Source organism: Ipomoea nil, unplaced genomic scaffold (genome assembly GCF_001879475.1).
Source record: "Ipomoea nil cultivar Tokyo-kokei standard unplaced genomic scaffold, Asagao_1.1 scaffold2144, whole genome shotgun sequence".
NCBI lineage: Eukaryota > Viridiplantae > Streptophyta > Magnoliopsida > Solanales > Convolvulaceae > Ipomoea > Ipomoea nil.
The window spans coordinates 2,101,761-2,117,673 of NW_017618572.1; the positions used below are offsets into that span (position 1 = coordinate 2,101,761).

General features: G+C 31.8%; 2 protein-coding genes across 2 annotated transcripts; one reads left to right on the top strand and one right to left on the bottom strand.

Annotated features, from left to right (window-relative positions):
- Window positions 1–1,575: 1,575 nt before the first annotated feature.
- On the bottom strand, window positions 1,576–6,736 carry LOC109148779 (peptidyl-tRNA hydrolase, mitochondrial-like). The gene is made up of 9 exons (XM_019296510.1): window positions 6,615–6,736; window positions 5,818–5,973; window positions 5,658–5,742; window positions 5,465–5,532; window positions 4,719–4,769; window positions 4,554–4,627; window positions 3,443–3,501; window positions 3,270–3,346; window positions 1,576–1,728 (listed from the first exon to the last, which is right to left on the bottom strand). The coding sequence occupies exons 2-9, from the start codon at window positions 5,923–5,925 to the stop codon at window positions 1,597–1,599; spliced, it is 654 nt and encodes a 217-aa protein (XP_019152055.1). The 5' UTR covers window positions 5,926–5,973; window positions 6,615–6,736; the 3' UTR covers window positions 1,576–1,596.
- Window positions 6,737–10,869: 4,133 nt separating this feature from the next.
- Window positions 10,870–15,911, top strand: LOC109148775 (nucleolar complex protein 4 homolog). The gene is made up of 15 exons (XM_019296502.1): window positions 10,870–11,304; window positions 11,415–11,507; window positions 11,591–11,670; window positions 11,845–11,906; window positions 12,012–12,063; window positions 12,715–12,815; window positions 12,926–13,017; window positions 13,119–13,220; window positions 13,622–13,680; window positions 13,770–13,944; window positions 14,212–14,385; window positions 14,502–14,652; window positions 15,071–15,128; window positions 15,231–15,336; window positions 15,498–15,911. Exons 1-15 carry the CDS (start codon window positions 10,975–10,977, stop codon window positions 15,672–15,674), a joined length of 1,812 nt encoding a protein of 603 aa, XP_019152047.1. The 5' UTR covers window positions 10,870–10,974; the 3' UTR covers window positions 15,675–15,911.
- The last annotated feature ends 2 nt before the right edge of the window (window positions 15,912–15,913 follow it).

Here is a 15,913-nt window from a genome sequence, read left to right on the forward strand (position 1 = left end):
ACCTATAAAAAGTATTAGATGAAAAAAAAATTAATGGTACATGGATTTAAATATACCTTATGAGTACGGCATGAACAATCTAATATAATTCATGGTGCGAGATGACACTTTATGTTTTAAGAAAATTTTAAAATAATTGTAGTTGTATCATAAGTTTTTTTTACTTGTTTCTCAATTTCATAAGTAATTGTTTAATATGATTAAAGATTCTCACATTGAAATAAAAAGGAATAAATTTATTAATGTCATTAAATTGACTAGAAAATTAATTGAATCTTATCATTTATTGGCATAGTTCACTCCTATATATAGCATTTGTTTCATTAGTGAACCAGTAAGATTTGTCTAATATAACATAAAGGATTTAGTTTTGCAAAATATTTTAAGTGTGTTCATTATATAGTCTTGAATGTTTTATATCTATAAAAACCTCCTAGAATATTTTTCCTTTAAAAAATCCGTCATAATTCATAACACATAAGATGCACACATATTGTTATGAATTGTCCTTTTCTTTAAACATCCTTCTTTGATTTTAGTATTATTGTGGTATAATTATTTTTGGTCCTTTATCAACAAAACAGTTTAAATTTTATTAAATACAAGGACATTTCAGTCTTCAGTTATGAAATGTCCTTGTATTTAATGACATTTCAACGATTTTGTTGATGGAGGACCAAAAATGGTCATGTCACAATAATACTAGGACTAAAAGGGGATGTTCTGATAAATAAATAATAAAAAAGGACTAAAAGTTTATTGTCACCTATAAATCTAGGACCAAAAATAAAATTAACCCTTGTTAAAAAAAAAATCTTCCTTTATTCTAATTTTTTATACTAAAATGATTTAATTCTTCTGTTGTAAATGATTAATGACCTAATAATTTATTTAAAAGGTCAAATAAGCCTTCTAAATCGAATTAATAGCATAATTAAATCCCTAACTCCTTTCAAAAAAAAAAAACAAAACAAATTCCTATACAAACAAACACACACACAATGCATCATTACGTAACGAATCATATTGCAAATTAGATTAAAAAAAAAAAATGATAAACAATGTGTAATGGTGGAACTTGGAAGAGACAAATTTTTATATTTATTAGACTTTTAAGTTTTAACCTTATGCCAAACAAGATAAATACGTAATTAAATAAATTTGATAGATTTCTAGTCACTTGAAAAAAAGAATCCTACCTCCCCTAAGTAGGATTTACTTCATATCATGGGATGTGATTCCCATTGATCCAAATTTTCTAAAGTTAAAAATTACACTAAACATGAGAACAATTTTCTAACCTTTTAAATTTCCAAACAAATTCAAATTTTCCTCACTACTAAACGCTCTCTACTTACTCCATTGTAATTCGAAAAATTTGTTCATAGTGCCTTTAGTCTAGCTTTTTGTGACATAAATAGTATTGTGGAAGAACATGTGTAACTGTAAGGATATCAATCAGACCAGTCCATTCAATTTCGAGCTAGTTCTATCGAGTTGTCGGATTTATCGATTTATTTTTTAGTCAAATTTAAAATTCTTGACTCTAACTCTAAAACATCATGTTGTTGATTGAAGGCTTGAATATAATCATGATCATGTCCGGATTGTCTGTAATCTTATATGCTTGTACTTTTGTTGAGTGTTAAAACACCTCGCAGATTCTGTTAAGCCTTTGGATAAGAGCTGTTTCAACGCATCAACCCCTTCTTGTAAAGCAACATCAACCTGTCAAAAAGTAGATCAATACTCCTCTTGAACTGTATTCTATTGGGAAGATAATATGGAGCATAGAAAACTTTGAGGTATCTAAACTAAGACAACAGCCCCCACCCCCCCTTAAAGCAAAGAGGAATGGCCATGGTGAGATGGTTTTCTTGAAACAATTAAGCGTGCATCACTTATTTCATTTTTTTTTTTGAGGAAGCTGGGTTGGTAGAAACCCCAAAGGCCGTTTCCTTCTGATAGGATCTCCATAACACAAAGAACATTATAATTTCTGCCTCATCAAGGCCCTCAAATTAAATTCAATAAAAAGACATCATATTCACATGATCAACCTCTCACAAGCAAAACATGCCGCCTTAAAAAAATTTCCCGTTAAACAATCAAAATACTGCAAGTTAAAAGTCATTATGAAATCCAAAAGGGTTCTTTGTGCATAACTTGTCAAAAGACTAGACCCATTAAGTTTACTATTCTCCGTTTTCGTTCTCTATTTTCTGTTTAGAAAATTTGTTTACTAGCACTCATTTTTCCAAATTTATTTTTTTTTAGACTAGTGTTATAAAATTAACACAAGTCCAATTTTGGGTGATATTTTTACCTTATTTTAAAATATTTTTGGATATGTTTAGTCTACACAGAATAAATATAATGTTTACTTTTGAGTCTAATATATGTAAGATTTTAACATTTGATATCCGAACTAAATTTATATCTGGATATAACATAACTAAAAATATTCAAACCAATAATCTATTGAGTCAAACCAAAATCTTAAAATTCATTTAGGTTTTGAGTTTTAATTGTGATAATGTGAAGTGTCTAACTTTAATTATAAGCAAATAAGTTATGTTTAGATAAAGTAAATGAGAGTAGAAAGGATAAAAGGTGGTGATAAGTAAAATAAGCTAATAATGAATGTAATCATAGTATTGGATAAATATATAAATATATAAAGGTGAGGATGTGGTAAGAATGTGGCTGTAGGGGTAGATATATAGTCAAATAGTTGATAGAGATTCTGTTTCCCGAAAAAAGTTCTCCAGTTTTTTGTTAAAACTGGAAAACTGTTTACCCTTTTCAAAATGACAAACTGCGCAAGTAAACATGTTTTCTGTTTTCTATTCTTCAGTTTTCAAGAATTCTCCAATTAGTAAACGGGCCCTAAACTTTCCTTAACTCCTCTTCGTTGATGCAGGGACCATAAACAACTAAAACAAGCCGATCTACATATTGTATATGCAGGAATAAAAACATTGAGTTGATCTAGACACTGCACACTGGAGGTATTATTGTCATATTTACATAGGTGAGACTCTCTTTGTTCCATTGTTTGAATCAAAATTGACAGTTATAAATTACATATAAATGGCAACCAAAAATATGCTCAATTAAACCAATACTGTTAAAAGCATGGCAAGTCAAAGTCCCTCAATAAAGGCTCACAAACTAATTCCATTCATTTCACTAATCACACATCAGGAACAAATGGAGGACAATTATATTAAAAATTACAAAGTAGAATATAACAAAGATGAGCGTACCCGTTCTCGAGCAGTTGCATTAAACTTTTGAAGCAAGAATGCCTTCGGATCCATTTGACCAGGAGGTCTTCCAATGCCTAACAGGAGAAATAAGAATTATTCGACATACAAGAGAAAGCTAAAAGCAAACAAAGAAAAATAATAATAATAAAGAGATCCAAGGTTCCACCAACCTATTCTTAATCGAGGAAACTCTTTGTTTCCACGAAAATGATAAATCACACTCTTTAACCTAAAAAGTATATAGAAAGAAAAACAGTGTTAGATATCTTCAAAGAAACATTCCTATACCAATTGTTAGTATTTTATGTACTGGCCAGACATTAATACCAAACATACAGATATGAAAGAATTTTTAATTTCTGAAAGCTATTGCTAACCGGAACACAAGAACCAGTAGAGATATGGGCAGTGAATTTTGTAAATATCCATAAAATTACCAGAAATCAGGAGTTTATGCTGTTAAAAGTTAAAGCATAGCAATCCAAAACTTAAGAAAACAAACACCAGGTGAGATTCATCACATAAAGAGTGGCTTGGTAAATTGAGACCTATTTGGTATAATTTGAAACAGAAAGGAGACCAAGATACAGAACTTTATAATGTGGATAAAAAGATGTTTCCTAAACAGGATATAAACCATATATGCTTAAAGTAAAACATACCCAAGTATACTTAGTGTGAAGTTGACTTCTTAACTAGCTATGAGGCTTTTAACTGGCAGTTTCATAAGATGTATCTCAATCCTAAAAGATGTAAGTTCACGTTCTGGTTTTTTAGCATGGAGCATGCACAGGCCACATAGCAATGTGAAAGTAGTAATAACAATAATAATGATAAGGATGTGGATGCCACAGAAATTCAATCTCTTGTAACACAGACTAACACAGTTAGGGAGGTAGGTGTTAATAAACATAAAACAAATGCCACCAATTAGTAGCCCTATTAAATAGGCAACTCAAAGTTCTGCTTTTATTGCAATTGGAAGATTTTAGTGGCTATCAGGTTTGTGCAGGATGAAGAGATAAGAACAGCCAACTTGTTGAAAGATTAGAAAATACTTTTGAGATAAAAACCAAAAAAACAAAAACAGAAAAAAACAAAAAACAAAAAAAAACAAAAACAAAAAAAAAAAACAAAAACAAAAACAAAAACAAAACAAAACCAAAATAAAAATAAAAATAAAAATCAAAGACTTGAAATTAGCTATGAAGACCCAAGCATGCAACTATGCACATACCATGATAGTTATTCTGTGATTAAATTTAGACATAATGGTCATACCCATTGTGACTATGATGACCTCCTTTAGGGTGAAGACGAAGTACCCCACATGGCAAATCCATGTCATCATGAAACTACAATAAAAAGCATTATGTCCAAGTGTCACAAAGTATTTAGTCAATTCCAAATAAGAATTAAAAGTTTGAATCGCCCAAAAGACTATACCACAATCACGCGGTTGAGTGGAAGCTTATAATATGCAGCAAGTGGTCCACTCTAATAGGAAACAAACAAAAGTTATTTGTCATATCACCATATAACTAAGCAATGTTCTATTCAACCAACAAACAAATGAGGCACAGAGCAAGAAATTAAAAAATATGTCAAAATTACAGTAAGACATTTTGTTGACTTACAAATCTTTATATTCCTATTTGCATTGACCTTTAAGTCATCAAAATTGAGGGGAGACACATTGAACCACCAAGTATTGATCTGCTACCATATGTGCATTGGTTACAAGTTACAACTATCTGATCCATTATACGAATAGCTAAGATCAAATCCCCTCAAAGTTTCAACCAGTCATGACCATTACAAAGTTCATGACTGAAAAAGTAGGACACTGTGACATAGAGAAAGGTGAAAACAAAAACAAGAAAAGGGGAGAGAAACAAGGGTATAGAAAGTGGAGTGAAGGGGATCCTTAGACACCACAAAGCATGATTTATGTTATTAAGGAAGTGCCAAACTAAGTCCAACTCCAGTGAGCAAGCATAGCTATAATGAATTTCACTCTCTCATATCACTGCATAAGAATTTAGTGCCATATCAAGAAATATTTTCCATGAATTAAGATCATATTAGTAAAATAAATTCCACACCAATGACCTAAAACTAGATATCAAGGCAATTGGCATACTGAAAAAACAAAGCATCAATTGGCTCTAAACATAAATTTAATAGCTTACAGATTCACCACTCAAATTCATATAAGTTTGGGGCTTAGCAAGGAAAACGGGAACTCCATTAAGGAAACCTGGAAATTGCAATTTACCAACACCAATCAGCACATGGACACAAATCCTTACTACAAACCATATAAACCAGTATAAAAATATTCGCTTAAAAGCTACAAAAAGAAAGTGGTTGAGCTAAAGTCACCTTTCCCAAATATAGCTTTGCAATGTACATCATCCATCTGGATGCCAACTGACTGTGCAAATGCATCTACCATATCAAATCCAACCTGCCGGAAAAATAAAGTTGCACATTATATAAAGGCATAACTCAATCAGGATTTTTCAACAGAATTGCAACATACATTATGTCTTGTTCCCTTGTATTTATCACCAGGATTGCCCAGCCCAATAAAGAGCCATGGTTGAGGAAAATCAGAGCTGAATCTACGTCTGCATATCCTACTAAGCATCTTTATTCTTCCACAAGAAAAACCTTATTTTACTTTGGCACAAGAAACCTAGAACAATTAGAATTAAAAATAACCTGAGAAAATAAAAGATAAATAAATACATTTATTGGTTATAGATAAATAAATGAACATTTACTTCATAGGTAAACCTAAACAAGGAAGGTTTTGGCTGCATAACACCTACTCCATTTTGGTTTGTAAAGTTTGTTCATGAACACATTAGAACCTAAGCAGTATTGAGGAAGAGCTTGTGTAACTTTTCACTCAATTTCTACAGGAATGAATAAAAGATGACGCCTTTCTCAACTAAGACTTAGTGCTTAGCAAGATTGGAATGCAACGCAAAAGAATTCCACAAGCACAAGTTACTCCCATTAACTAATCATCTAATTTGCAAATTCTTGTTTTCGGTGGAGAGCGAACACTAGGGAGGGTTTTGTTTTCCTAATTGAAAGATTTGAAAACTTTGTAAGAAAAATAAAAGAGCTGTCAATGTGCTTTGCGGTTGTCCATATAGACCACTGAGGAATTTTGTCGAACACCTTACAATCAATATTATTCATATGAAAAATAACCTCACAGCCAACAAACAATAAACATAAAATTACAATTACAACGAGACTAAATACTCAGAATTTGGAAGTGTGAAGTGGAGAAGAGTTACGGCCAGTGTACATTAATTAACTCACCATAATAATTATGTTGTCTAATAGCTCTCGAATTGAAGAAGAAGATCCCTCTCCTGGTAGCTTGCTTGAAGACAATGGCATATATAGCTTCCAATAATCCTAATTTCTTAGCATTCTTGTATGCAATTGTACGAAAACCAATTTGATTCGATCAGCAGGTTACGAAGATGTTTTTTGAGTGGATTCTAAAATTCTGCAAAAGGAACTAGATTTACTGATGGTTTAATTTGTGGATAAAAAATAAAGACTCCAAGCTCTGATTATAGTCATGATTTTTCAATTTTACCATCAACTTAATGGTCTATACAGTAAAAATTTAAGTTGAATTATACTTAAAAAGGAGAGTGAATTTCTTTTTTGGTCAGATTGTTATAGGGGCGTTTTCAATTTCAGTTCATTTTAATTTTTTTTGTCACTTTACAATCACTGTTATGAATGTATTCCATTTTTAGTCTATCGTTAATATTTTCGTCAAGAGACCGTATAATCAAATGATATTTTGATCTTTTTATGTTTGTCTCTTCTCTTTTAATCCAGGCGCTTCGTCATCCTCCTCCGATATTCGAAGATGGCTCTTCGAACAACAAGAATGGGAAGCCAAAGCTACATCGTTTCGTTCATTCCAACATGGGCCGGCGAGGTTTCTTAGGTTTTAAGTTTAATGTTTTCATTTCTTTAGTCAAACATAATATTGGATGAGAAGAAAGGTCAAAATACTCCTAGATTACACGACCTCTTGATGGAAATACTAACGATGGGACTAAAAGTGAAACACATTCAATAATAGTGATTATAAAGTGGCAAAAAAAATTAAGGTGGACTAAAATTGGAAATGCCCCTATAACAGTAAGACCAAAAATGGAATTCACTCTAAAAATAAAAAAAGGTTAAAATTGACCACCGAACGTAATCTGAAAATGCAATTAGATCATTGAACGAAAAAAAAATACAATTAGACCACTGAACACTCCAAATGTATGCAATTTCACATGATAACAGGTTACCATCAATTTTAGCAGGTTAACTGCTTACATGACAACTGAGTTGGCATTTTTAATAATTTCTAAATATTTTGGATAATCTAATTTAAAAAAAAAAAAAAAAAAAAAAAAAAAAAAAAAAAAAAAAAACTATTACTAAAGTTTATTAAAAATTATTAAAAATGTTTACTCAGTTGTCACGTAAGCAGGCAACCTGCTAAAATTGATGATAACCTGCTATCCGGTGAAATTGCATACATTTGGAGTGTTTAGTAGTTTAATTACACTTTTTTTCCGTTCAGTTGCCTAATTGCATTTTCAGTTTACGTTCAGTGGTCAATTTAAATCTTATTCCCAGTTAAAAATGATTCAATACTTAAATATCTTTATAAGTTAAAGGACTAAAATAAAAAATGAGTAAGGGCATCTCCAATAAGGAAATTGTGCACAAATTCTAAGAAAAAGTTGACAAGCGTCTAAAATACTACTTTTTACTTTTTTAATTTCCCTTTTTTTTTTTGTTTTTATTTTTTATTTTGTATTTCTTCCCATTTCCTCTTTCCTAATTACATATACAAAAACTCCTCAAAAACCACACCAAAATTCCCACTATTGAGGATGCCCTAATAGTTATAAGATTAAATGTAGAAGTTTTTTTTTTTTTTTTTTGGAAACAGATTAAATGTAAAAGATAAATTTTCATTTTGTGTTTCTAGAGTATTATACATGAATCACATTTGATCTTTATCTAATAAAATTAGTTTTTCTACGTGCTTTGCACCAATGGGATAATGCCCGATGGTCATTTTAAATAAATATTTCAAAGTATATCAATGCAATATTATATAGAAGATGTTCATGTATAGGTAAATAAATGTTGATATTTGTTTATTTAAATCGGTAATTTGAAGTATATAAATGCAAGATAATATATGAGAGATTGATTATATATAACTGCCACAGAAATAAATATTTACAACTTTGTAATAACGCTAATCTAAGTATCTAAGTACTTAGTTTAAAAGCGATAATATAACTAATGAAATTATATCTATTTTTAAATTTTTTATAATGAATAATTCTTTTTAAATAGAGACATCATATACATTTAATTCTAAATTAATTAAATGCATATGTATTATTTTTTATTGTAGCTACTAATTTATTTTTTTAATTTAATAAGTGCAATAAAGTGGCATACATACTTCCATCCACAATAATAAAATCATTGATTTTTTTAAATTTTCATTCGTTGTTGAAACAAATTATTTTGATAATTTGTCAATGACAATTGCTGTCAATAGAAGATGATAATAAATAATTCAAAATATAAAATTACAATAGATATTTTTACAATAATATAGTAAAAATTAACTTACAAATTTCTTTAAAAGTTTTCATGCATTGATAAAAGCATAATTGAAATATTAAGTTTTGTTCTCAATAATCAAAAAAAGATTAATTAAATGAAAAAAAAAACTTAACTTAAATTTATTTTTTTATGAAAGAAAATCAAATGATTTTCAAAGTTCCTGGTTTATAATCATTGAATGCTATGTATTTAGTCGGGCTAATTGTTTGACCAAAGTTTATGTTAAATTTTATATTATATTTTTAATACATTTTAACATATTCGTAGTATGTATTTAACAATTATGCTAACTCTAATTGGGATGATATTTGAACCTAAGATCTTTCTTATAGAAATTAATGAGTAAGTTAAGAATAATAAATAGTTAACGGAATATTCTGTTAATAAAGTTTATACTAACGGAATTTAATGTTATTTAAGAAAAGAAAGTAATATAATAAAGGGTAAATAAGAAAAATTATTTAAAAAAAAAAAAACTAAAATCAAAATAATATGAACCATCCATTTTAAGAAACAATTACTACAGATATTTTGTTATTCAAGTTAAGGGCCTAACATTATTCGCTCTTATTATAATTGTATATATATATATATATTATAATTGTAGATAGAATTATAGATGTAGATGTAGATTTTATAATTAGGTGCATGCCTATGTAATTTGTATCATATTTTGTCAGGCGTTCAATTTTCTTTTTAACTATTGCTAGAAGTGTTCCATCCAAAAGAACACTACATTTAATAGCGAGACTGAGTTTCAGGACAACTGCTGGTTGCATAGGTCACACCACGATGTTGGGTCATCTCTCGTTGTGGAGATATCACTTCATCCTCCTGCGCAGGTGTCTGGGGCACTTGACCCTGACTCTTTGCCACTAATTGGGTTAGCGTCGCCACTGTCTACTGAATGGCCTAAGCAGTTGCCTGGATATCCACATGTGGTACTGGTGTATCGGGCCCTTGCTACCCACCACCACGGTTGTTGCTAAGCTGGTCTTGAAAGTCACGCGAGTTCATCGGCAGTCGGCAGGGCGTCCATGCTAGCGCTACTATTGTCGTTGTGGTATAGGGCTACAGGAACTACGAGAGCCACTTGATCTAGATCATGTCATCTTTTTGTATGATGAGAAACGTGAAGTGTTCAACCTGCTTGAGAGTTGATCTTAGAGTCTCAACGAAAGCACCAATGACGATATAAATGATACCAGTGTATATTTGAAAATAAATAATCAAGTAGAGTAGTTTTATTGTCACGAATTTGAGTACAAGTCATAGCGTGCCCCTCCTCGTGTTACATATGGGTTAGCATTTATACTAGTGGTAACAATTGCAATATTAATAAGCACAACGCTCCAAACACGTGTAACGCATCCCACCACTAAGTGTCGCGGCCCCTTAGTAATTGTTGTGCGTTCTCCTCCATACTTTACACTCTAATATGGGTCGGTCAGGTCGGTGCTCTAATAAGTACGCTGGGCTTGCCTTAAATGTATCGTTCCACATGCTCTATACTTGGCCATTACTATTTGAGTGAGTTAAGTGCATGAACTCTTCATGGTTAGACTAATATTACCAAATGTTGTCCTTGTCCTTGAATTGTCTGAACGTATGTATATAACGCACATCCTCATTTAAAAATTCAAAATTCAGGAATAATATTTTTAAGGAGAATGAATAATAATAATAATAATAATAATAATAATAATAATAATAATAATAATAATAATAATAATAATAATATATACATTCAGATAATTCAAAAATAAAATTTATATAATTTTAAATTAAAAAGTGACATTTATAATTAACCTGGAATGACATAAATTACAATTTATTCTTTAAAATTTATGAAAACATAAATCTACTAATAAAATCTCAACTGGTGATGGTAATTTCGGACAACACAGATATAGAGCAGTAGCGCAGTGGCGGCAAACATCCTGAAATTTGTATGACCCTAATTTATTCTTCAAAAATCTGAGTCATAACCGGTTCCAACAACGCCGCCATGGCCAAGAAGAAGGGTGCGAAGACATTGGCGGAGCTGAAAACCCTAGGAAACAAGCTTTTGTCTTCTAGAGCACATATCAATAACCTCCCTGTCCTCCTCACCTTCATCAATCCCTCTTCTGCTCCGCAATATGCCCTCGAAGCGCTACTTTCCCTCCAAGCATTCTTCACTCCTCTCATTCCCGACCTCCCCTCGACCACTGCAGCTGCTGACCCCCAAGATGATCCCGAAATTATCTATAGTATTTGGCTCCGCTCCAAGTTCGAAGACCTCGTTCAATCCCTCATTGACATCGCCACCTCTTCCCAGTGCGAACAAGCCCTAAGGGTGAGCGCAGTTCAATTATCATGTTTCTTTTCAAATTTGAATTTATATTTGTTTAGGTTTTTGCTGAATATTACGAGGTGTTAACTCCATTCTTTTCTTAAACGATGTAGGAAGTTGTATTAGATGCACTAATGGAGTTTGTAAAGGTTGGAAACTCTGGAAAGTTTCACTCTTCAATATACCACCGTTTTCTTCATAGTATTGTAAGTGTTAATTGTTGTTGAGAGATACTATGTATGGCTTGTTTTTCTAGAGCTTGTAATCATTGCTGTATTTTACTGTGCAGGTTCACTCCTCCTCATTGGGAGTGGATGATATTTTGCTTCATTTGCTTGCAGAAAAGTATTTCAACTACATTGATATTCGGTATCGATCAGACCTTTTAGTACAGTGCACTACATTTTGACATGTCCTTAAGATGGCTTGTATGCCCAAAAAAATCCTCTTTATAATGAAAGCTAAATTTTGTTGAGAATATGAGCTTGAGACCATATTTCTCTTGACATGTTCTACTTATTGAACTTTTATTATCTTGTGCAGTTATTTTACTTACATCAGCATGGAAAAGCTCTCACAAACATTAGAAGCAAAATACATTACTGGTATTTACTAGCAGTTCTTTACATTCTTGCTTTTCTGTTTACTGTACTTGTATTCTGATTTCTGATTACTTTACTACTACTTTATTCACTTTCTGTTACTGCCAGATTATGATAACAAGATTTCATCTGGCAATTCTGAGAATCCTCCAAGAGAAAGGTTAGTATGAAATCATGTTGTTCATGCAAATATCTTTGATTAATAATTTGATATAAAGTAGGAAAATCTTAGTGATGGAGCATGATGGTGTAAACTGTTATTAATACTCAAGTCTTTGATTTAAATTGCTCCCCTGTTATTAGTTTGGATGAGCATGCAGACTATTTTTATTCACTTTATGTAGTTGTGATTGCTGTAACTTATATGTGCATTTTGCTGATAAAAATTCTTATTATGTTCATACTCATACATCTGATAACATAATTTTCTGATATAATATTTTACATGTTTACCTGAAAGAACTGTTAGAGTGTCAAGTGCTTCAACATTTAAACATGTCTTCTTGATGTTATAGTAAGATTTTGAGCCTGTATGATTGATCTGTTGAAGAGCATTTTTAAATTCCTGCTCCGTTAATTTCACAACTGATGTTGCTGCAGTACTCCTGACAGTTTGGAGTATTCCATTTGATTCACTTGTTTTCCTTTTTAATTACATAATTATAGCTTTTCGAGGCAAATGATGAAAAGGTTAATAATCTTTTGACTCTTTGTGAGCATTAAATACTATGAGTTGATTCTCATTTTGTTGAGGCCTATCAAAATAAGTTATCATATGACACCTTGTTCAACTTTTCCCTCTATTTTGAAGTATGGAGCTTTCAGTTCAGAAGATATATTATATGTTATCGCATATCCCACCACCTGATGGTCTTGATCAAATGTCAAAATATGAGATGTGGAATGGTCTAGGTAATTTCACTGATAATCTTGAATAAAAAATAATTATGCAATGTGAATTTCAAATTTCAATGGAACTCATGTAGAACTGCTTTTTGCTAATTGTGTTTGTTGCCGTTCAGGTATTTTTGTTGGGAAAAACAATAACAGGGAAAATGCTTTGGATTCAAAAGCAGAAAGCAAGATGGGCAAAGCTGAAAGTTCAAGTGATAAAGTAAAATTTGTATTCAGCTATTTTTCCTACTTTATCAATATTTTTGGTGTTTTTTTTTTATATAGATAAATATAGGCTGTTAAGTATTTTACTGCCTTCAGGTTTTGCCTTCTCTGAAAGTTGCTAAAAAGATGAAGCTGAAATTTACAAAAGCATGGATATCATTTCTAAAAATACCACTCCCACTCGATGTGTACAAAGAGGTAAAACTGACAGTTCTTTGCTACGTACTTGGATTGTTATTTCTCTTACATAGAGTCTGAATTTTTAATTTTGTTCTTTTAAACCTCTTACTAGACTGAAGTTAAACTAGGTTATTTTCAAAATTGTATCAAATAGTCACCTGCTTTTCATCTTGGTTTTGTCATTATCAATCAGTGTGGTGTAATACCTATCCATTCTCATCTCTAATGTTCTGGAACTTGTTTTCAACTTCAAATAATTGAATTCCCAGTCATAAATATAAATGGTCAGGAATCTTGTCTAGACTTGATAGATTGTCCCCATTTTTCTTTTTAAGTTGGAAATTCACATACTATATGATCAGTTACATGAAGACATTGTGTTGATTTTTTGTTAACATTTTTGGTGGTTTGGTAATCAGGTTCTGGTTAGCCTTCATCAGGCAGTCATCCCTTACTTGTCAAAGCCCATCATGTTGTGGTAAGCAATATACAAATGTTGTAATTTGAATTTTTTGTATTGTTGACAGAATGACAACTATTTTTTTTCCTTGACCTTTATACGTGCAGTGATTTCTTGACACGATCGTATGATATTGGTGGGGTTGTCAGTGTTATGGCTCTTAGTAGCTTGTTTATCCTCATGACTCAACATGGTATAGAGTATCCAAACTTCTATGAAAAGCTATATGCTCTTCTAGAGCCTTCTATTTTTATGGCAAAACATCGGGCAAAATTCTTTGAGGTTATAGCAAATTCCTTGTTTTTCCATTTATTACTGAAAGTTTGATGTTGATTGTTCACTTCTTAGATGAAAATAGGCACATCTATAACTTTTAACTTGTTCTTTATTGAAAAAGGTTAAATCTGCACCCATCTATTTAATCTTTTTATATAGAAAGATAAAATTGCTTTCTGAATTTTTGGTATTTCTCATTTACACTTGGCAAACATTTATATAGGGGGTGAAAATTATTATTTTTGGATTCTGACCTGAGAGTTCGATTTGCAGCTTCTTGATTCTTGCCTGAAATCACCACTTCTTCCTGCATATTTGGCTGCTGCTTTCTGCAAAAAATTAAGCAGGCTTTCACTTTCCGTTCCTCCCTCAGGATCTCTTGTTATTACTGCTTTAATCCACAACCTTTTAAGGAGACATCCATCAATAAACTGCTTAGTACATCAGGTATGGACACTGTCCTACTATGTAGTGTTGCCAGTTCGTTGTAGCCTTTGAATACAATCACCAATTACGTAACCATTAACCATACAGAAGTTACTAAAGTGACTATTCTTTTGCAGGATGATACTGATGAGACAACTAAAGAAAATTCAGAAGCAGAGAGAGAGACTGATGTTACCGCAGATGCTTGCAGAGAAGTCTCTGTTAATGGATTGGGCATTGATCCTTTTGATGAGGAAGAGAGGGATCCTTTGAGGGCTAATGCCATGAGTAAGCTTCTCCTGGTTCAACTCAATTCCCTGATTTTTTTAACCTTCTTTATGTGATTTGAGAAGACATTTTAAAAGATCCATCGAGAGTATGGTTGCCTCTAAACCAGATGCATGGTCTGTTTTATAGTTATTTGGTCCATTCTGATTGTTAGTGATGGACGATTTCACGTGTAACCAAATATTTGTTGTTTAGGGTATTTCTTTTTGCTTTTTGAGGAGCTATTATCTTTATCTAAATTTGTTGGGAGTTCATGAACATAAATGCAATTTTTGCATTAAAAAACTTGGGGTGTTTTTTTTTTGTTTTTTTGTTTTTTTGTTTTTTTTTTTTTTTGTGGTTTCTTCTTTAGACCTTGAAAAAATCTTACTTATTTGTGAAAATGATGTTTTGTTTTTTGTTAAAACTGATGGAGCAGGGAGCTCTCTTTGGGAGATTGATACTCTTCGTCATCACTACTGTCCTCCTGTTTCAAGGTATATATCTATATCCATGACGCCCTATAAAGTGCACATTATTAGTTTATTCTCCTCTGCTTTAAGTTCCTTTTTCCTTTTGCTGCTTTCATGTGCTTCCAGATTTGTTTTATCGCTTGAAAATGATTTAACCGTCAGAGCAAAAACCACTGAAATAGCAGTAAAAGATTTCAGTTCTGGTTCTTATGCAACAATTTTTGGTGATGAGGTATAGTATAGTTCTTTCTGCCTTTACCTAGAATGCGACCTCAAATTCAAAGTTCAGTTGAATCTTTATGATAATAAGTTGTATTAGGGAATTAAGCTAATCTTTTCCTTCTTCTAGTTTGCTGCATTTAAGCATTTCCACTTAAACTGTTTTCTCCACAGATTAGGAGAAGGGTTAAACAAGTTCCCCTGGCATTCTACAAAGTACCACCAACCTCTTTGTTCTCAGAGTCCGATTTTCCTGGCTGGACTTTCGATATCGAAAACAAAGAGTTAGCTGGTGTTAATGAAGAGAACGATGTTATTTCTGCGAAACGGCAGCGAGTTGAGTGCTCTTAATGTGATTGTTGTATTTGTAGAAGTAAAATTTTGATATTCAAAATTATACCTAAGTACCTAGTTTGGTTTTCCGTTAGTTTTGGTAGTCATTTGTATTGAGCTCAATTACATTAGCTACTTTGCTAGCTTTAAAACTCATCTGAGAGACTGGAGATTGACCCCTTTTAAGGCCCAGTAACCAAAATTATACAGGACCGACCTATAAATACTAAGTACTGTTTTTGTGCATTTTGGTGACA